This window comes from Lontra canadensis, unplaced genomic scaffold (genome assembly GCF_010015895.1).
Source record: "Lontra canadensis isolate GAN:19392208 unplaced genomic scaffold, GSC_riverotter_1.0 scaffold147, whole genome shotgun sequence".
Taxonomy (NCBI): Eukaryota; Metazoa; Chordata; class Mammalia; order Carnivora; family Mustelidae; genus Lontra; species Lontra canadensis.
This window is the reverse complement of record NW_022631141.1, coordinates 1,403,220-1,426,122: the sequence shown is the minus strand read 5'-3', so window position 1 is coordinate 1,426,122 and position 22,903 is coordinate 1,403,220. Positions and strand designations below refer to the sequence as shown.

Below are 22,903 nucleotides of genomic sequence, written 5' to 3'. Positions count from 1 at the left end.
GGGGGGGGTTGGGGGAACCAGGTGGTGGGTATTGGAGAGGGCACGGACTGCATGGAGCATTGGGTGTGGTGCAAAAACAAGGAATACTGTTACGCTGAAAATAAATTAAAAAATTAAAAAAAAAAAAGATAAGCCTTCACCAGCAGAAGGTCAACTTCTTCCGTATTAGCACAAAGAGGAGAGGGCGGGTTCAGGCAAATCTGTAGGCGGGAGAGAAGCGTGGGACTTCTCAAAGGGTCCCATTTCATAGCTTGAATTTTCTCTGTAATGCAGAATGTGAGGGGTTGGGCCAAGGGAAAGGGGAGGTGGTGACAGAATGGTTTTCAGGAAAGCAGTGCACTGCGGGAAGAGGCCTGGTGGAACCAGGGGCAGGGCCAGCCCTTCCCGCACGGGACCCTGTCCCATGTGGCCCCAGAGCTCAGCAGCTTGCGTGTGGACAGAGACTAAACCAAGAGCCCTCTTTCTAGGAAGGATGAGGCACGAGGGAGAGTGAGACAAGATAATGAAGTTTCTGAAAGGGGATAAAGTTATGGGCTGTGGATTCCAGGCTGAGTCGGGAGGTTCCAGGAAGAGAGAGACAGGGCAAACTCTAAGCAGGAAGAACCCAGAGTCTAGTTCAAAGCTGTCCAGGGGTTCAAAGGCGGAGCTGGCATGAGCGGTGACACAGCTGCAGCTGGACGTGCTTCCTCGAGGACGACTCACGACCACAGCAGTCATGGTAAAGAAGCCATTTGTGCAGCAGGTGCGGCAGCGCAGGATGAAGGGAGTGAGACACCGCAAAACCACGCGGGGGCAGGGTACACCGCTCGCACCGCTAACCGGTAGCATGTGCTGCTCCTTCCAGAAAATGACTCTAGACCATTCCTCATTCCACTCAGTTTTCCTGCAAGTTCCCTGACTGGTCCCTTGGAAAAAAAACTTGATTTGCTGAGAAAAGAAAAAAAAGGAAAAAAGCAGCTCCCTCCGGGGAGGGGTCATGCTCTACAGTGACTTAGTCACAGCTAAGAATCGGTGTCAGTTACCGACCATCTGACTCACATACAGTAAACGTGTGGATCCTTCTCTACATTCCCAAAAGGTAGGAAGAGCCACAGTGAGCAAAAAACCCCACACGACAATTTTAAAGGAGTGCCCCATCTACACAGCAGAGGACAGCAGAGGATGTGACCTCGTGCTCTCTGCACAGCCTCGTGTCCATGGGTCCCCGATGCATGGCGCCCTCTGTGTGCCACTCAGTGGTGCGTGCTTACCTGGATGGCGAGGGCTCGAGCTACCAGACCACGCAGGTACTGTAAGGGATCTTCAGGGCCTTCCCACTTGCTCTGCCACGCAAGAGGACACTGCAACCAAAAAAGGGTCCAAATTAGGTTTACATGTATAGTATTACATACAAAAGACCTTTAACACTAATGTGATGGGGAAATATTTTGGCATAATCCACATTATGTGTATCATGAATATATTTCCTTAAGATACATCTGTTTCCCTTAGATCTTATTATAATAAAAATAAATGACAGAGACAGAATGAATGAATCTGTTTCTCTAAAAGGATATTGTTCTAATTTGGCTATTGTTGACGTGGCTATAAACATGGGTGTGCACCTCTTTGAGTCGGTAGTTCTGTAACCTTTTGGTAAATACCTAGTAGCGTGATTGCTGGACGGAGGGTAGTTCTAAATGACGACAGATGCATGGATAAAGAGAAGGTGGTCTATGCAGACAACGGAATATTACCCAGCCCTTAAATGGAATGAGACCTTGCCATTTGCAATGACATGGATGGAACTAGAGGGTGTTATGCTGAGCGACATAAGTCGGTCAGAGAAAGAGAAATACCACGTGATTTCACCAAACGTGGAATTTAAGAAACAAACAGGTGAACACAGGCGAAGGGGGAAAGACAGAGGGAAGGAAACCCTAAGAGATACTTGATGGCAGGGACCTGTAGCACTGATGGGGGAGGAGACGGAAGGGGTGGGCTAGATGGGGGATGGGCATCAAGGAGGGCACGGGTCGTGATGAGCCCTGGCTGGTGTGTGTAAGTGATGGATCAGTAAATTCTACTCCTGAAACCAATTCCATCACATACGTTAACTAATTAGAATTTAAATAGAAACTTGAAAAAAAAAACAGGATTTTTTAAAGTAACATTCTTGAAACAATAAGCAAACTGCTATGTACAAAGTAGCAAACTGTGTTTTCTAAAAACAATATCTAGCACACAAAGAAATCAAATTAAAATAGACAAGTTCACTTTATAAGTGGTAAAGATTAAAAAAAAGTCTGGGTTCCTTCAGAATTTCTTCAGACTCTAAACAGAGAAGTATAATGGAAATTTCATCCCCCAAACCACCTTGAACTACATGATGAAACAAGAAGAAATTTTAAAAGTACTCTCAATTAGGGTGCCTGGGTGGCTCAGTGGGTTAAAGCCTCTGCCTTCGGCTCAGGTCATGATCTCAGGGTCCTGGGATCGAGCCCCGCATCGGGCTCTCTGCTCAGCAGGGAGACTGCTTCCCCCTCTCTCTCTCTCTCCTCTCTGCCTGCCTCTCTGCCTACTTGTGATCTCTGTCTGTCAAATAAATATAATCTTAAAAAAAAAGTACTCTCAATTAAAGTTAAATATAGGTAAATAAAACCATTCCAAAAAAGTTATCTTTTAAATACTGACCTTCGACTAACTGGTATTCTCTACAAATACATAATTCTTTACTTTACAATATTCTTCAAGTTCATGTTCATCATCATACCTTTTCTACGAGGGTTTGCTGGGCTTTCCAAACATTATATAAATATTCAAACTTCTTAAGTGTAATAATAGTAAGTAATTATTATTACTTAGGAGAATAATATAAGGAGAAAATATCAATTTCATACCCCCAAGCACTGCCTGATTACACAGTAAAGACACAACACCAGGGAATAGACCAACACCACATGGAAAACAGAAATTATAAGATGACGGGAATTCACAGCGTAAAAGAGACTTAGAAATATCTGGTTTAATGATTTCACATGTGTGAAGTAAGTTTTCCTTGGAATACGGCAGAAAAGTGCCTGAACGGTGCTCTGAATTAAGACAGATGTTGTGGTTTTCAAACAGGTCCCCAAGTGTCCAAGGCTTCTCGCCCAGGGACCTAAAGGAGTGCCCCTCTCCTTAAATAAGGGTTCCGTGAGCACAGCAGTGGTGACCCCGTGCTAATCTCCAGGTCCAGGCTGTAAGAAATCAGGGGTTCCTGGGTAGCTCAGTGGGTTAAGCCGCTGCCTTCGGCTCAGGTCATGATCTCAGGGTCCTGGGATCGAGTCCTGCATAGGGCTCTCTGCTCAGAGGGGAGGCTGCTTGCCTCTCTCTCTCTGCCTGCTTGTGACCTCTGTCTGTCAAACAAACAAACAAACAAATAAATAAATAAATAAGATGCTGCTATCTCCTATCTTGTGAGACTTGTGATCTTGGAACCATCCACCAGATCTTGAAGCCCAGTTTTGGGAGAGGCCCCCGTGGAGATGGCCGGAGGCTCCTGGTTCTCCCTCAGCACTGACCCGCCAGACGCGTGCATACCAGTGTGGAGGGAACAAGCTGTCTTCACCAAACCCAACCCCCATCTCAGGTTTCCAAGCTTAAAATAAAGGAGTTTCTACAATGACATTCTAAGCCAGCAGGTGTTGGTGGACTCTGCCATATGGTGAGTGACTGATGGGGATTTTGGTGTCCTCCCATGAAGAGATGAGGCCCCTGTCCCCTCCCCATGAGTACGAGCTTGGTGACAACTACAATACTGCAGGTGTGATGCGGCCTCACATTCAGGGTTCAGGTCTAGGCCTTCACGGGTTAGTGGCTCTCCTGCTCTGCTTCCTGGGGTATATACTCTCAGAGCCAGGATCTAATGGGGCACGGAAGCGAAGCAGGCTGTGTGCAGAGACCAGGTAGGGATGTCTGTACAAGGGGCACCCAAGGCCTCCAGCCACCCGTCTGGCCGTGCACCCACCCCGCTGCCAGCCATCAGCACCAACTGGCCGGCCCCGTGACGAGCAGCCAGCGAGCAGGTCCTCCCGCTAGAAGCTGAGCCCAGACCAGCCTGCGCCCCAGACCCAGCCACAACTCCTTGCACAGGCGCTACATAACCAACTCCCCTTGCTTTCAGCCAGTAAGTCTCAGGGAGGTCCACCAGGTGGCAATTAATAACTGATACACCAGGTTGTCACGTTCTCAGTATTAGGCTTTCCTGCTGCAGAAAGATAGCTTCTTTGTGGCGTGTGTTACATCAAGCGGCATGTCACTGTGATGGGGAAGCTCTAAGATGCTCCTGGTGACCTTGCCACTGGGTGTCTATGACCTGGTGGATGCCCTCACCTGGAGCAGAACTGGGTCCAGTGACATGACTTGAATGGAAGAGCACAGTGAAAGTGCTGAGGTGCCACCGGGCAACGAGGCTCCTGCTAGCCCCCTCCCTCAGTCTCCCCCACCCCTGCTCTCCGTGTCTGCCGCGCTGTGTGCTTCCATACCGAGCTGCCCGTGGAGCGAGGAACAGACAGCGTCCGGCAACAGTTGGCGGGGACCAGAGGCTGCTGGCTGCCAGGCTGTCCGCGCGCTCAGAGACGGTGATGACGGCAGCCCCAGTTGACACCTGACTGCAGGGTGTGGGGGGCCTGGCACAGAGCGCACGCTGAATCCCACCACGACTCCTGCCCACAGGAGCAGAGACACGGGAAGTTCTGTTGTTTTATGCCTTGAAGCTGTAAGGCCATTTACCACAATCGTGAGAGTTACCAACATCAGGGTCAGGGTCAAACTGTCAGTTAATGTTCAAGCTCTTTCTGTTCACCAGTTGAGCGACGACTGTGTACAGTGCTAATCTCAGAACAGCACAGGGGGTTGGGAGTACTTAGGAGACCTTTTCAAGAACAAAAGAGCTGGTGAGCACCATTTCTCCCCTCCGCACAGCAGCCTGCACACGCTGACACCAGGGGAGCGAGCGAGCGCACTATCCACCGAATCTGCTGGTAACACCGTAGCTCCCGCACACGCTTCCTTATGAACACGCTCCAACTGCCCTGCCTGCAGCAAAGCCTGCCCAAAGCCTAGCTGTGGCCACGCTGACAGGGGCAGCAGCACTGCCCCAGGGAGAAGGGACGATGGCCACACACAACAGCAGGACGGCAGCCCCCGCAGCAGGCTGGGGCAGGCCTCTGGTCTGACTACAGGCCCCGCCCACCGAGGAAACCCCAGGGCACAACGGCAGGAAAGCTCCCGGCAGCTGGGCACTACCACAGCTCCAGAAAACATGTGGCCTGACCCAAAAGTGAGAGGACGATTCCAGAATACACACGCACGCTTACACTCCATGTGCCATCCTTACAATGACCAAGACATGGCAGGAACCCACGTGCTCATCAGTGGACGGATGGACAAGGAGCTGCCACACTCTCTCTCTGTCCAGAACGCTACTCTGTCTTGAAAAAGAAGGAACCTATTTGGGACAATATGGGTGAACCTAGAGGCTATTAAACTAGGTATAATTATTATACTGTATGATTTTACCTCTATGTGGAATCTAAAAAACAACGAACAGAAGAAAACAGAAACAGACCCATGAAGACAGAGAACAAACAGGCACTTGCCAGAGGACAGGAAGGGCAGGGGTGGGAAAGTGTGACCGGGAGGCTGACTAATGTCGTATGTGTATCAAAAAAACCTGAATAATAAAAATAAAATAAAATAAAAGGTACAATCTTATAGTTATAAAATAAATAAGACATGGGGGTGCAATGTACAGAGTAAGGAACACAGTTACTACGGTGACAGCTTTGGACGGGGATGGGAGGTCACTTCCCAATTCATGTAAACGGGAATTGCTACCCCCTACACAGGAAACCAGACTCTGTCGAGTACAAATATCAAGAATGTGTCACATGGCATGTTTGGACATTTCTACAGAAACAATTAAATGTAAGCCTCACAATTCACAGACCTGTACCCCTGGGGCAAATAATACATTATATGTTAATAAAAATAATTAATTTTAAAAGGTTAAAAAATGATTAAATCCAGGAAGTCATAGTAAAGGATGTGGGTGTAACGTTTTGAGAGCTGTGTGGGATTTCGGCAAGGGCAGAAAGAACAGGAGGGAGCGAGTGCAGCGGACACCACCTGGACGCCACCTCTGTGCACAGCGGTGCTGGTGCGTGAGCGGCCCCGTCTCCCTTACCCCTCACGATGACCCTCAGGAGCAAGGACTCCTCCCGCTGCTGTGTCACAGAGGACGAACAGGGCACAGGGACAGGAGAGGCTGACCGGAGCAGGTGAAGCCAGGAACAGGTGAAGGCCATGTCCATGGTGCAGCCCAGACCACCTCACTCCCGGGTCTGTGTGTCTGTCAGCATCAGTCCTTCCCATCCTGCTCTATGCACCCGGCACCACGTGAAGTTCAACGCAAGACAACTACGAATTGGGAATTAAAAACTGTAATGATGGGAAAACGAAGGCTTAGAACAGGTTAACTTACCATTTTTTTTTTTCTAAAATAAATGTTATAGAAGTGGAGCCCCAGATTAAACCTAAACAGGACCTCTTTTTGCTCCGGATCCTTTCCCTAGCAGATGTCATAGAGGCAGAACGGGGGAGGGGCCGCTGTTCACTCCCTACCCCCTTCAAGCACCAGTCAAGTACGCGGTTATTCAGCAAGCTTGTGCTACCCAGCCACTGTCTGTCAGTCACTCGTTAGGTGCTCTGGTCACACGATGACAACACCCCCGTTCGTGACAGCCTGTGCGAGGAGGCAGGGACACAGAAGAGACACTGCAGTACAGCCAGCTCCCCGACAACACAGGAACTGTGCTCAGGAAACACAGAGCTAGCGTCCACTGTGTCCACACTGCCCACAAGGGCAAGCATCATGGAAGGCTTTCTGGTGAGATAACACCAGGTAGATCTCGAGGGATAAACAGTCTACACTCCGGGAGAGAAAGACAGTAGGAAAAGGGAGAACAATTAATAGGGGAGACATTAATTAATTAAGTAAGGACCAGACCAAGAGGCTCTTTGGAGTCCCCACTAAGGAGTTTGATCAGGAAAGCAAGGACAGCAAGACCCAATTAAGCTTGAACTAGGCATGGGACACAATCCGACTTGAATGGGAGAGAGATTACCCGGTAGGTGCAGGAAGAAGTGCACTCAGGCATGAACGTGGTGGCAGGAAGGGAGTCAGGAAGCTGCCATGCTACGTGAGGCAGGAGCCAGCGAGGATGGCCACCGGCACGAGAGGAGACCGGTGAGGACAGCAAACACGGCTGCAGTCTGGGCTCGGCCGGGGAGGGCGCTGTTCCGAGCGTGGGACCTCCATGCACCTCTGCTCTTCAAAACGACCCTCGGATGGCGGCGTCACCATGAGCCACGTTACAAACATTTAGAAACTGAGCGAGGGAAAGTTTAAGTGGCCTGAACAAGAAAGTACTGTAGTATAATCTTGGATATCTTCATTTCTCCTCTACAATTTCAGTGTCGATTACATGAAACTTAAACACAGTACCACGCTGAGTGACTCATTTTCCTCGTGTGTTGAACAGTGGACCTGTCTCTCAGACTGCCGAACCCTGTCTCTGCACTCAGAAAAGCCGAGTGCTGACGTCTGCCTGTGCAGGGGATACCAGTAACCCACGGCACGCACCTGCTGAGGTCACAGGAAATGCCTGGGAAGCTTCCGTGGACTCGAGTCTCCTGTAGTCCCCGAAACTGGGAGACAGCCTCGTAACCAATGCTTACTCAAGCACTAGAAGCTGCAATGAGATGTTATAGTGTGTGCGGTAAAAAGGATTCAGTTCAAAATTTGTTTTGAAAAAGGGGGAAAAGAAAAAGAAAAAACCTAGTTCAGTCTAATTCCAACTGTGGATGAAATGGTTGACAATAGTACAGTTTATAACTTATAACTAACTCCTACACTACCCATAATTTACAAGTTTATAAATTACTTAAAATCTGTTTCACAAACATAAACAGCATTAGAGAATTACATTTCAGATGGATTAAGATACCTTTATAGTAAAACCAACAGTAACAGTCTTACTATAGGTATATAAGAGGAAGTGTAACTCAGTACTTTGTGATAAAAGTTACAATAGCTCCAATTTAATCCCACTAAAACCACTGCTTAGCTACCAGGATTTCACTTTTCTTACTAATATAGAAAAAGAATTTGTAGGACAGCACCTACAAACAAAGGACTTTCAGCTCCAAGAGAGATATTTAATGGGATTATTTCCATAAATATGAATACCACCATTAAAAGTCTTCTTATTGGAGTGGGGGAGAGGCTGCAGGAGGGTCTAGAGCTCACCTCCTCCCACAGACACACTGCGGCAACAAATGCATGTGATGCACCTGATTCTGAAAATGACCCAAAGACTGGCAGAGCAGACTGCCACAGCTAAAGACAGAAAGGGACCAGCTCAACGAGGTTAGGAAGAGCAGAGGTGCAATCAGGTACCAACCCTCCCCTCCACCGTGGTGACCCAGAAGCAGGAGGATATCCCAGGTGCAGAAGAGTGATGGGATCAAGCCCATCAAGGAGCATCCCCAGCCCGGGGTTCTTGCACCAAGGAGAAACACCCCCACAATGTCTGACTTTGAAAATCCCTGGTGTGTAACCATGGGAGAGCCAGAGGGCCACAGGAAACCGGGTCTCCACTCCCGAAGGGTCAGTGCTCTCTCTCTCTCAGCCCGAGACTCAGCAAGCAAGCAGCAGTTTCCAAAGTGCCTGGGGCTTCTTTATGGCCTTATTTTAGGACATGTGCTGGAGGGGCAGGGATCTGGAGAAGCTTTCCCAAGAACTGGAAGTGCAGGTGGATCCCATTTCTGTCACTCTCCTTTAGCCCCGCTGGCCACAGGCTTCTGGAAACCAATGTAGACTCTCCCCATTTACCGTGCTAGCACCGCTTCTTCACCCGGGTATTCCACTGAGGGCCCACCCCACCCAACTCAGCTGCCCTGGCAGGTGCCACTCCCAAATGTCTCCCACCCCACCACATCCAGGGAGTAGCCCTGGCCAGAAGTGGCACCCTCCACAGGGACTACTTCCCTGGGAGGGTGGGGGGAGGTGAGGAGCCAGCAGGAATCACAGCCAAGCTTCCACTCAGCTGCATGGGAAGTTACCCCCGCACACACATCAGTGTGACCAGAGTTCCTACAGTTAAGCCTCAGCCAAGGCACCTAGGGCAAGATTTGCCCATACTGTGACCAGTCACTGCAGACAGCTGAACTGAGGGCCTGCTCAGCCCAGCAGAGCCCCGTGCAGCACTCATAGCCCTGCCACCACAGAAGGGAGCCTACAGCTCACAAAGGGACACCTCTGCAGCACCTGGTTCTGGGGACCAGTGGGGAATGAGCTAGTAGGCACCACAGGACACCTTGTACATAAGCCCACTACTTATGACCAAGACCAGGACACATAGCTGACCTATACACTACCATAGTGACAAACACAGAGAGTTAAACAAAATAAAGAGACAAAAGAATAGGATCCAAATGGAAGAATGATACAAAATCCCAGAAAAAGAGTTACATGAAATGGAGATAAGTAATCTGCCAGATAGGGAGTTCAAAGTAATAGCCATAAAGGTATTCACTAGACTGGACAGAAGAAAGAACTCAGTGATAACTTCAATAAAGAAATAGAAAATATAAAAAAGAACCAGACAGAGCTGAAAATATAAGAACTAAAATGAAAAGCACACTAGAGGGGATCATCCACACACTAAAGGATGCAGGACGGATTAGCGATCTGCAGAGTGGTAGGAGGCAACCAGGGTGAACGGCCAAAAAATGAATAAATAATTAAATAAAAAGGAGAACAACAACAACAAAAATAAGGAGCAGTTAAGGATATCTACCACAATATCAAGAGTCATAATATTCACAATACAGGAGTCCCAAAAGGAGAAGAGAGAAAGGAAAGAAAACAGACTTGGAGAAATAATAGCTGAAAATGACCCTAAACTGAGAAGGAAACATAGAGAACCCAGAGGCCCATACCATGACACATAATAATTAAAATGCCAAAAATAAAAGATGAAGAGAAAATCTTGAAAGCGGCATGAGAAAAACAACTAGTTACATACAAAGGAATTCCTACAAGGCTATGATTTGATTTTTTGACAGAAACTTTGCAGACTAGAAGGGAGTGGTAAGATATATTCAAAGTGCTAATAGGGAAAACCTGTAGCCAAAAATACTCTACCTTGGAAGATTATCATTTAGAATTAAAGGAGAAAAAGTGTCTCTCAGATAAACAAAAATTAAAGGAGTTTACCACCACCAACCAGGCCTTACAAAAAATGTTCAACAAGTAAAAAATTGTGAAATGGAAAAATTTCACTGGTAAAAGTAAACTTAGAGTAAAGGTAGTAAATTAATTACTTATAAAGCCCATTTGAAGGTTAAAATATGAATGTAATAAAGTCAACTGTATCTACAAAAATTAGTCAAAGGACCACAATTAAAAAGCTATAAATTATAACATATAGGTAAAATGTGGAAGGGGTTGTAAAATGTACTGCTTTTAGAATGTGTTCAAACTTAAGTGACCATCAACTTAATATACTCTGCTATTCATACAGGATATTATCTATCAATCGAATGGCAACCACAAAAAGAAAGCATAAAAGAGATGCACAAAAACGAAAGAGAAATAAATCCAAGCCTTACACTAAAGAAAGTCATGAATCAAAAGGGAAAAGAGAGAAGGAACAGAAAAGAATTACAAAACAATCAGAAAACAATCAACAAAACAGCAGTAAGTACAAAGCTGTAAATAATTACTTAAAAAGTAAATGGACTAACCGCTCCATTCAAAAGACAGAGGGTGTCAGAATGGTTAAAAAACAAGACCCATCTTTATGCTGCCTGCAAGAGACTCATTTCAGACCTAAAGACACACACAGACTGAAAGTGAAGGATGGAAGAAGATACATGATGCAGACAGAATGAAAAAAAAAAAAAAAAGGAGGGCAGCAATACTCTATCATACAAAATACACTTCAAAACAAAGACTGTAAGAAAAGACAAAGAAGTGTATTGCATAATGATAAGGATCAATCCAACAAGAAAACACAAAACCTGTAAACACCTTTACACCCCCATAAGGACATGTAAATACATAAAGGAACCATTAACAGACAAAGAGGGAGACATTGACAGATATGGGGCTTTAACACACTACTTACATCAATGGGCAGATCATCCAGGTAGAAAGTTAATAAAGGAACACTGGCCTTGAACAACATATTAGGTCAGATGGATTTAAGAGATACAGACAGAGGCTTCCCTCCAAAAATGCAGACACTTACTCTCCAAGGGCACACGGAACATCCTCTACAACAGATCACACGTGAGGCCACAGAACAAGTCTCAATACTTAAGAAAGTTGGAATCATGTCAAGCATCTTCTCCAATCACAATGATATGAAACTAGAAATCACAAGAAAAACACCCTGAAAAGCACACACACAGAGGCTCAACAACCAAAGGCTCAGTGAGAAACAGAGGAGATCAAATACCCAGAGACAAATCGACGTGGTAGCAGCAGGATCCAAAACCTCTGAGACACAGCAAAACAGCTTCGAAGAAGCAACTTTACAGTGTTAAAGGCTTACTTCAAGAAACAATAAAAATCCCAGACAACCTAACCTTATACCTAAAGGAACAATAACAACCAACATAACCCAAAGTTAATGGAAGGAAAGAAATAATAAAGATCAGAGGGGAATAAATCAAACAGAGATTAAAAACAAAAACAAAAACAGCAAAGGTCAATAAAATTAAGGGCTTGTTTTTTTAAAAAAGATAAACGAAATTGATAAACTGTTAGGCTGACTCATTAAGGAAAGAAAAAAAAAAACCCAGACAGTATTCAAATATTATCTGAAATGAATGAGTAGAAGCTGCACCCTATGCCACAGCAATACAAAGGAGTGTAAGAGACTACTCCAAAAAACTATATGCCAGCAAATTGGACAACCTAGAAGGAATAAATTCCTAGAAACATATATTCTTCTAAGACTGAATCAGGAAAAAAAAAAAAAAAAAACAGAAAATCTGAACAGACCAATAACTAGCAACAAAATTGAATCAGCAATCAAAAATCTCCCAACAAAAGTCTAGGACCAGATGGCTTCACAGGTGGATTTTACCATTTAAAAAAGAGTTAATAGTTTCAAATTATTCCAAAAAATAGAAGAGTAAAGAATGCTTCTAAATTCATTCTATGACGTCAGCTTAAACCACACAAAGACATTATGAAAGAAAGAAAGAAAGAAAGAAAGAAAGAAAGAAAGAAAGAAAGGAAGGAAGGAAAGAAAAAAGGAAAGGAAAGGAAAAAGAAAAATACAGGCCAATATCACTGGTGAACATAGATGCAAAAATCTTCAACAAAATATCAGCAAACCAAATTCAACAATACATTAAAATAATCATTCACCAAGATCAAAATGGGATTATTCCCAGGATGCAAGGATGGTTCAATATCCACAAATCAATCAGCTTAACTCCCTCTAATTTCAGAAGACTTTCATTACTCCCTAAATCTACTCTGTACCCATATACTCACTTCTCAGTTCCCCCATAAACAAAGGATGATTTTTAATTTATTTTAGTCTTTAATTTCTTTCAGTGATGTTTTGTAGTTTTCAACATACAAGCCTTGCTCTCTTTTTCTTACCTTTATTCCCATGTATTTTCTCTTTTTAATACTATTTTAAGTGGAGTTGCTTTCTTAATTTCATTCTGGATACTCTAAATGCTATGAACTAGCATTCACTGCTACTGTATAGAAATGCAACTTCTATATATTGATATTCTTATTGTAATTTTAATATTCATTTTCCTAATGATTGATACTGAGCATTTTTAATTGTTTGTAAGTGTATTTACGTAAGTAATCTCTATATCCAACATGGGGCTTGAGCTCACGACCCTGAGATCAAGAGTTGCATGTTCTACTGACTAAGCCAGCCAGGCACCCTTGATACTAAGAATTTTTTACGTGCTTCTTTGTCATCTGAGTATCTTCCTTTTATTCCTTAATTAAGTATAATTAAAAAGTGTTATCTTAGTTTCAGGCGTACAATATGATTCAATACACTTGTCAGAATGGTTACAATCAAAAACACAAGGAATAACAAGTGTTAGCGAGGATGTGGAGAAAAGGAACGCTGTGCACTGCTGGTGGGAATGCAAATTGGTGCAGCCACTGTGTACAACAGCATGAAGGCGCTTCAAAAAACAAAAAAATAGAATTAACGTATGATCCCATAATTCCACTATAAGGTATTCACCCAAAGATGACAAAAACATGAATTTGAAAAGATATATGCACCCCTCTGTTTATTGCAGTAGCCAAGAGAAGGGAAGTGTCCATCCATAGATTAATAGATAAAGAAAATGTGGTATCAAGAGGTATACCTCTTGTTAAAGGGTCTATTCAAGGTGGGTTTTTTTTTTTTTTTTAATTTGGAATGCTTGTCTTCTCATTAATGAGTTGTGCTTAAAAAAAATTCTAGATACATGTTCCTTTATTGGGTCTCTGTCTAGCTAACCTTTCTCCTGTTTGTGGCTAACTTTTTATATTCAAAAGAGTATAATCAATTTGGGGATAATTTTTATGTATGTTTAGAGATACAGGTAGGTGTAGGGTTTTAATTCATTTTTTTGCCTTTGGCTCTTCAATTGTTCTAGTACTGTCTATTAAAGAGATTTCCTCTCTTTAATTGCTGTAGCATACTTGGTGAAATCAACTGATCATACATCAGTGTGTCTTTTCCCAGACTCTTCATTCCATTCCATATCTATCTCTATGCCAATACCACAGTGCTTTGATCATAGCCTCATAAAAGTTCTAGGAATCATGTTGAGCAAGATCTTCCATTTTATTCTTTTCCAAAACTATTTAGGATACAATAGGTCTTTTTATTTTTACAAAAAATAAATATTTGAAACAAACTATCAATCACAACAAAAAGATTCTGTAGAGGCTTTGACTGGCAGTGTTTAGAATCTCTTGACTAATTCGGGAAGAATTAGCGTCTTAACAACGCTGGATCTCCTGATACATGAACACAGTACATCTTTCAGGGCATCTTTCTGTTTATTTGGCTCTTCTTTAATTTTACTCATCAAAGCTTTGGGGTTTTCAATGTATACAAAAGTGTTACATATCTTTTTTGTCAATTTCATCCTGATAGGTGGTCTTTCTATTACTGCAAAGAGTACTTTTTAATTTCAACTTTCAGTAGCTGGTTCCAGAATATGTATCATTTTTACATATTTACCTTGCATCCCACAAGCTTGCCAAACTTAAAGGTTCTTACTAGCTCTAAATATTTTGGTAGATTCCTTAAGACAATGAAAACAGATGATCATATCCTCTGCAAATAAAGACAAGCTTCCTTCTTCCTTTCCAGTCTGTATGCCTTATTTCTTTTCCTGAACTTGTTGTGCTAGCTAGTGCAATGCTGGACAGGAGTAGTGAGTGTGGACATCAGTGCCTTATTTCTGATTCTCAGGGTGAAAGCAGTTGGTCCTTTGCTATTATGTTACAGCTTTTTCACAGATGCCCTTTATCTGGTTGAGAGGGCCCATTACTCTAATCCTGATTTGCTGAAAGCTTTTATCATGACTGGATGTTGACTTTTTTCTAATGCCTTTTCTGTGTCTACTGAGAATATCATGTAACTTTTACTAGTCTATTAAAATGATAAATAACATTTTTTAATTCAACCGTATATTCCTAGAATAAACCTTACCCTTTTATATTTTGTTGAACTTAATTTCCTAATATCTTGTTAAGAAGTTTTGGGTCTATGGTGAGGAATGAAATTTATCTACACATTTTCTGTATTATGCTGTCCTTCTTAGCTTTTATTATCGGGCAATGCTGGTCTCAGGAAGCTCAGGGACGTATTCCTACCTCTTCTATTTTCTGGAAGAGTACACAGAGTGGGTATTCTTTCTTTCCTAAATATTTATTAGATTTCAGCAGTGAATTCTAGGAGCTGTCTTTGTGGGAAAGTTAGTAACAAATTCAAATTCTTTAATAGACAGAAAGTATAGGTTATAGACTACTTCTTGAATGAGCTTTGGTGGTTTGAATCTTTCAAGGAATTCTTACATCTCACCTAAGTTGTTGAATTTATGAGCATAGAGCTGTTAAAAATATTCTATTATGGGGCGCCTGGGTGGCTCAGTGGGTTAAAGCCTCTGCCTTCGGCTCAGGTCATGATCCCAGGGTTCTGGGATCGAGCCCCGCATCAGGCTCTCTGCTTTGTGGGGAGCCTGCTTCCTCCTCTCTCTCTCTCTCTCTCTCTCTGCCTGCCTCTCTGCCTACTTGTGATCTCTGTCTGTCAAATAAGTAAATAAAATCTTAAAAAAAAATTCTATTATGCTTTTAATGTCTGTAGAAACTGTAGTGATGTCTCTTGTCTTATTCCTGATACTGGTAACTTCACACTTCTCTCTTTATTTGCTTATCTTTCTTTTGGACTATTTAAGTAAAGGTTGTATTTCCCTCTTATGTCTTATATTGGTGCATTACACATACCTCTGTGGTATTTTAACTTTATTTTTATTGGTTGCTTTAGGATCTATAGTACACATCTTTAACTTACTACAGCCTACCTTTAAAAAACAATAAATTTTAGGTGATATTAATAAAACTCCAATAATACTAATAAAACTTCACATATAGCACAAAGTCTTAGAACACCATACTTTCATTTCCACTTGCTAAATGAATAAAAAAGGACAAGGGTAAGAATAAACTTTGGAGTTAAAAATCTCTGCTTAAAAAAAAAAAAAGCATATATTCTCTTATCATGCAAATTAACAGTATTAAATTAGGGATACTGAAGGAGAATTCCAAGATACCAGAGATTCAGGATATACGTGGGCCCCCTTGTACTGACAAGAAAATCAGCAAGAAATGATTTCCATTTGTGAGTGCAGCTAATAAAAGTCGGATTTAAGTGAAGCTAGAGATGAGGAGGTAGGGCGGTTCCATCCCAGTAAGTGATAAGCCTTCAGAGATGAGTATGTGGAGTTCAGTGCTCACAAAGCTGCTAAGTGCCCCTTGTGACAAAGCCGACCCTGCCACTGCACGACAGCATGCACAAACTACTCAGTGGCGGAGGAGGTGTGGAGAGCACTGATGCAGGAGACACAACGCCAGGACTGCAGAATGGGCTCCGCCTCTTTATGGGACAGCCTCTCCTTTCAGCTTTAGCTTTCTGACCTAAGTGAAGGGACATGATGACAGCAGAGTGCAAAAGTGCTCGGAACTAGGAAAATGTTATATAAAACATAAAGTGTTACTTTATTCTACTGGAAAAATGCAAATCACTCACTGTTAATAATTATCATAAGGTAAAATAGTTGATGACTTTTTAAAGCGCTATTTCCATGAAGGTAGATAAATTTTAAAAGAGGAAGCCTTTAAGAAAAGTTGGAGGTTCCCCAAACATTCCATAAGAATGAACATCTTCTCTTTTCCCCCAAGATTTACAGACCAGTGATGGAGGTGGTCACAGACGGTGATGAGTGAAGTGGGGAGGGCTGGAAGGTGATGCAGCAGGTGCTTCTGCCAGTTTTTATGGGAATTCTGACTATACGATGTGTTTCTAGTACACGGGCGTGCACCAGAGCCATCTGAAGGGACTGATACAATGCAGACTGCAGGGAACACGAGTGTGAGTCACACAGGCAGGGGTGGGGCCCAAGAACGCATGCTACCAAGTTCTCAGGTGAGGTGGACGTTCCTGCTCTGAAGACCACACTTGGAGAAGCAATGACCAAGACCATGGCACAGAAAAGAGTGAAAGGAGAAAACTGCGCAGCAGGGAGATCCTAGCTCTTACACATCCTGACACTCCACAGTGAAGCTCTACATGTGTATCTGAACAGAGTGCATATTTGGAAGATGAAATGATTTTGTACTGTATCTCTTCAATTCTTATCTTTTAACTTGTAATTTACAGCCTGTATCCTAATATGTAAAAAAAAGAGTAACAATATTTAGCAGTACTGTTCTCTTTAACAAATTATAATTGTGACTTTTTACAAAAAAAAAGTTTTAGAGGATTACCAGAAACATAGAAGTAAAAAAGTTGTAATTCTAAGAAAATTCTTACTCCTGTCATGCCAGACACCATGAGAAAATGTCAATGTACTGAACTATTTCCTACATTACATTAAATCATATCACTGAATACAGAACTTGTTGCATTCAAATGTAATAAAACATTAAATTTTTACCTTGAAATGAATGGGATAATACTAGTTTCACAATTTTTGGTAAAACTCATTGGAAAATAAATGTCAGAAACTATTTTATGGCTCTTGTCTTTGTGAAGGTCAGCCTAGTCTCATCTGAGTCTCTTCGTATCGGACACGAGGAAACCTCTCTAGAGAGACTCTCTGGGGTATAATATAAATGTGCTTTGCAAAACATGCTTTCATCCTTGGAAAGAATTTTAGCCAATTTGTTTTCATGCAAATTATAAAAATACTTCAAAAACTGATATTTTAGAGGCTCTATTTCTCAATTCAAAGTGTAATATAGAGAGGCACCTACGTAAATACCAGAGTACGCCTTTCTGCCTATGCAGAAAAGAGACGAGCATCTCAGTGGACTGAATGCTTGTGTTCTCCCCCAAATCCATATGCGGAAGCCTAATCCCCTAGTGATGGTACTTGGAGACAAGACTTTGGGGAGGTAACAGGTCGTAAGGGTGGAGCCCTCCTGATGGGGCTAATGCCTTCCTAAGAAGGGACCAGAAAGAGTCTGATTCCTCAGTCTTTCCTCTGTGCTATGTGAGGACACAGCAGAACGAGGTCCCTGAGCAAACCAGGAAGTGGTTTGATTATTCAGCAAGAGACATGTTTCTTTCTTTCTTCTGCCAAACGTACCTGGACCTTGCATGGGGTGACGATCCCCCTAGTCCAGAGTACACCGCATTACGGATGGAGCTGAACCCATCCTAGCTGTGGGGATACATATTCAGCTAAAGTCCTAGCCAATGAGAACTTGCAAATCCTGCACAGAGAATGGTCAAGGGACCAGGCATCAAACACTAGGTACTCAGTTTGGATTAAAGCTAATCCCAAGATTTTTGCCTGAGTCACCAGGAAAAAGGTGTTCTTTCTGTTGGACTTAGAGCTCAGAGACAGTAAGACTCAGCCTGAGAGGACAGCATCATGTATAGACGACCTGCCCCGAGGTGAAATCAACATGGAGGGCACAAACTATACACATATACGTCCACCTACACCTACACAGAGAAATACATCTACATATATGCGCACTCACACACAACATGACCAGACAGGCAGATAAATAACATCCTAAGATCCTCATGACAATCTGAACTCCTGCATCAGGCGGCCTTAATGCCGGCTGCCCGGCTACCCCTGGACCCTTCTATTCATCAGTCACGTAATTGCTATCTGCCTTTAGGTAGTTTACCTTGGGTTTTCTGTTACTGTTAACTGTAAGACTTGAAAAATGTATACATAATGAAAGAGTCACTTCCAGTAATGAAATAAAAACATATATATTTAATTTTGGCTTACCTTTTGGTTTAATAAAGCACTTGCCAATTTCTGTACTTCCGAACTCAGTAAAGTAGTTCCTCTGATGACTTTGCTGAGAGCGGCAAGAGACTGATGAATGCTTTGGACTAAGCGAATGGCATTAAACTGTTCCAGAATGATGAATGACAATATTGGAGATCCTTGTCGATCATTAGGAGGAGACACCTTCTGATGAATCAGGTTTGAATTCTAGAAGAATAATATGTCAGGTCATACTTACTGAAAAGCAGCACAAACCACTGACCCCAAACACTTCAAAAAAGTTACGAAAATTCCTTGCTGTCCCACTCTGTTTTGAAATACTGTTGTTTTCTGGTGGCCAAGTTTATCACATTGGTGAATATACAGGAAGGGAATTCGGGAGTTCCCTACCATTTGAAATGGTATGGGGGTGGGAACGGAGAATGGGGGAGCCACACTGAAAGGCAGCAGTCAATACGGTTGGAGGGATGGCAGGAATGGCATCTGTAAGCCAATGCAGAGAGCAGAACAGCTACAGCATGAATGAGAGAAGAAATTGTGGCTTTGAAATAAAATGTGAATGCTCATTTAATCCAATCTGAAAATTCCCCACATGTACATTACAGAAGCACACTACGCATTTTTTGCCCAAGATCAGGGTAGTTATTACGTCTTATTACAACTTCTGTTCATTTCTCCATCTATACTTTAACAGGGTTTCTGATACCGGGATTTCTAGGATTTCTCAAATTAGTAGGAAAAATTCAAGGAACAGGAATTGTTTCTGAAGAGCTCATATAATTAAGAGGGAAAAAAATTACCTCCAATAATATTCTAAATGTGCCAAAATACAATCAAGAGATAAGTGCCGGGAGTCCCTTTCTCTTACCTACTATACATTATCCTAACTTTCTTTATATATTCTGCTTACAGGCCTGGTTAAGGATCCCTTCTTTTTGCTCTAATGCTGGCCACATTCATATATCACATGAGAGCACGGTCTTTTTCACCTGTTGAGCATGATAAATAATTTAATAACATGATGATCTACCGTGGCTATTGCCATTAAATAAATCACCATTAAATAAATTTTACTGGCTTAAGAGTGTAGGATTCTACCTGAAGACAGACTTAGACTAAGACCTCAAATTCATACATTTTTGTTTCTATTATTGCTATACAGACAAACCTCAGAGATACTGTGGGTTCAGGTCCTCACAACCACAATAAAGCAAGTATTATAGTAAGTCAGTCAAATGAATTTTTTGGTTCCCAGTGCCTGTAGAAGTTATATTTATGCTATACTGTAGTCTCTTAATTGTGCAATAGCATTGTCTCAAAAAATAAAAAAGTATACAGCTTAATTAAAAAACACTTCATTGTTAAATTTGCTGACACCATCTGAGCTGGCCGTGGGTCCTGAGCTCCGGGCGGGCGGGGGTCTCCCCGCAGTGCTGAGGGCGCCTCTGGGCCGGGCTGCCGGCTGCAGAAGGCCGGGCGGCCGCAGCGAGCTCCCAAGACAACCAGGCAGTGGCTGCGGGGATCCGCTCTCCCGTCAGGATCAAGTTCCTTCCTGCAGCCCCGGAGGCCGGCCGAGCGCCTTCTGCCGCAGGAGAACTTCTTTCCAGACGGGGGTCCCCCCGCTCAGACCCGGCGCGGCTCCATCAGCAGAGCCGACGTGACACTGAGCCCTCTGCTGCCGTTTCAACCATCTTCGCGGCGCCTTCCCTGGGAGGTTCCAGCCCGAGAATCCACCGTCTCTGCCCAGCCCCGAGCAGCACCTCCTCTCCTCCGAGTATGCTCACGAGACGGCCGCCGCCCGGCCCGTGTCCAGGCCCTGCGTCGGACTCGAGCGCCCTCGCTGTGTCCACCCCGTCTGCAGCCGCGTCCCGCCCCGAGCTCCTGACCCCTCCGAGTCTCCCCGAGGGTGGGAACCGACATCGCCACTAAGTCCCGCCCGGGCCGCTGCTCTGCTGTACATCTGATGGCTCGTGAGCCATGACGCTCTTTACCGCATCGAGAACGGGGAATCCCTTCCCCTTCCTCCGCCCAGTCCCACGAGAGGAGCCACCACCCACGGCAGCTGCTGCTCTACAAAACCCATGTCCCTCGGAACTCTGGGGTGACCAGGTGCCCTGTGCACGAGCGGTAACATTTGCCACGGAACCTTCTCATGCAACAGGAGGTCTCCCCGGTGGCCTTAAGAGACTCCGTGCACCCCGGTGTCAGCAGCTGTGGCCTCACGCGGGCTTTGCTGTCCCACTTGCAGGGCGCAGGCGGAGATGATCGAGTGTCCTCTGTGCGGAGGCCCGCAGAATTTTGGGACCGGGCAGTGACTGCGGCTGTGACTCAAAGTGACCAGCTGCATTAATTAAGCAGACATACTTGGGTGAGAGATTTTCTACCACTCTTGGATCCATAATCCAAGAAAACAGCTCACTGTACTAAACTTGTTAGGAGGGTGATTTAGGAGAGCATAAATATGCTTAAAATTCAAACAGGATTCACACAGGGACTGCGGTTTACAAACGTGCAGTACGTGTAAAACGCAAACTGAATTTCAGAGACTTAATATGAAAAAAGAATGTAAAATATCACATGAATAATTTTCTCTACTGACCACGTGTCGAAATGCTGATGTTCTGGATCTACTGATGACATAAAATATATTAAAATTAAGTTCCCACTTGCACTTACTACAGATGCCATCTACACTGCCATCTGGTTTCACGTCCTACTCCCAGCACACAGTCCTGCTCTGGAGACTAGCAAGTAAAATGCTGTGTGTCAGCAGTAAGAACAAAAGAACAGAAAAAAATAGCATGGTCTCAAAAGTGACTAATAAGAGATGAAAAAGCATTGGAAGGAAAAAAAGAAGGCAGAATGCACTCTACGACCTGAGGGAGGTCAGTCCGCCGGCGGAGCCGTGTAAGACAGCAGGAGGCTGCGCGGCACACTGTAGTCTGGACGGTGACACAGTCCACCTCAGCGCCTCCACAAACTTTTCATAAAAAATCACATCAAAATAACTAATTCGAGAAATAAATGCAGCTACTCTGCACACCCAAAAGGACAAAGTAGAGAGAGAACCCATAGTAGGAGCGGTATGTTATCATTTTAAGACAAAAAACTTGTGAATAACATGTTTTCTAATTCATTGTATATCTGTACGTTAGCTAAAATCACCATGAATAAGCACGACATGCACACAGCATGATTTCTGGTGAAACGACCGAGGAACTACAGTTGTATCTTTTGGCGGCTGATTATTATAAAAGCCTTCTCTAATGATTAAATACAAATGAGTAAACTGTGTTCCTTTGAAGGATGGCCTTGACATTTTAAAGTTCATCTTGTCATGAAAAAGCTGAGTGTATTCAGAGAAAATCATTAGTGATTATGGAGCTGCTGGGGGAAAAGGTTATGGGTATTTTAAAACTTAACTATTAAAGCGTCTCTCAGACCAGAAAAATGACCCTAATTTGGCATAATATGGGTGTGAATCCAGGACTTCTGTGTTTTAATTGAAATAATTTGTAGGTGGGATACTGTTTTAGACGCCGGTGACATGAACGACACGGAAAGTGGGGTGGTTTTGTGTTTGCTACAGATTTCCGAAGACGGCTCTTTGTGGGAGAATTTCCATCAGGAGAGGAGACTCTAGCACTGACCAGGCCAGGGCTTGGCAGGCGTGTCCACAGAGGTCCCAAGAGGAGCTCAACCAGGCTGCACAGCCTTTGTCAGCCCAGCACGCTGCTGTAGGGAAGGGCTGCAGACGGTCGACAGACAGGTAGGATGGCTGGGTTTCAGTCAAACAATTTCCAGGAAGGGAGGTGTCCCTCATGCGGGGGCTGGCCAGCCTCTCAGGGACACTATCACTTATTCCAAGTGTTCTGGAGATTGTGGTGTGGGTCCTTCTCACGTCGGCAAAGCAGTGAAATCAGTAAGATCACAGTCTCTGTGTGTCCATGGCTTATGAAACAGTGATCAACAACCAGACAGAGGCTCCCCCCACCCGCTTATATGATCATGTCTAGGTCCAAGATATTTTTTCTACGATAAGGAAGATATTAAAATGACTCAATATACCATCCATTTAAAAAGTGGAAAAGGAAATGAGAAGCAGAAACAAAGAGGTGGGTGGTTCTATAAGGATTACAGAAAAGGGGGCAATATCTTCATTTCCATGGGGTAGAAACTGTGTTTTGCCCTCCAGGAACTCTTCATTCTTCTTAAAATAATCATTTCCTACAATCTCTCCGGGGCAGAAACATCGTTTCCTGTCTTAGTCCATGTGGTTCTACCAGAG

At 43.7% G+C, this 22,903-nt stretch overlaps 1 protein-coding gene across 1 annotated transcript in view; it reads right to left on the bottom strand.

The window, feature by feature from the left end:
• DYNC2H1 (dynein cytoplasmic 2 heavy chain 1) overlaps nucleotides 1-22,903 on the bottom strand; it is a 274,850-nt gene that overhangs the window by 44,614 nt on the left and 207,333 nt on the right. Inside the window, exons 85-86 of the mRNA XM_032844099.1 lie at nucleotides 18,613-18,822; nucleotides 1,251-1,340 (exon numbers count right to left, since the gene is read on the bottom strand). Of these exons, the coding sequence (XP_032699990.1) occupies nucleotides 1,251-1,340; nucleotides 18,613-18,822 (300 nt within the window). The remainder of the gene's footprint in view (nucleotides 1-1,250; nucleotides 1,341-18,612; nucleotides 18,823-22,903) is intronic.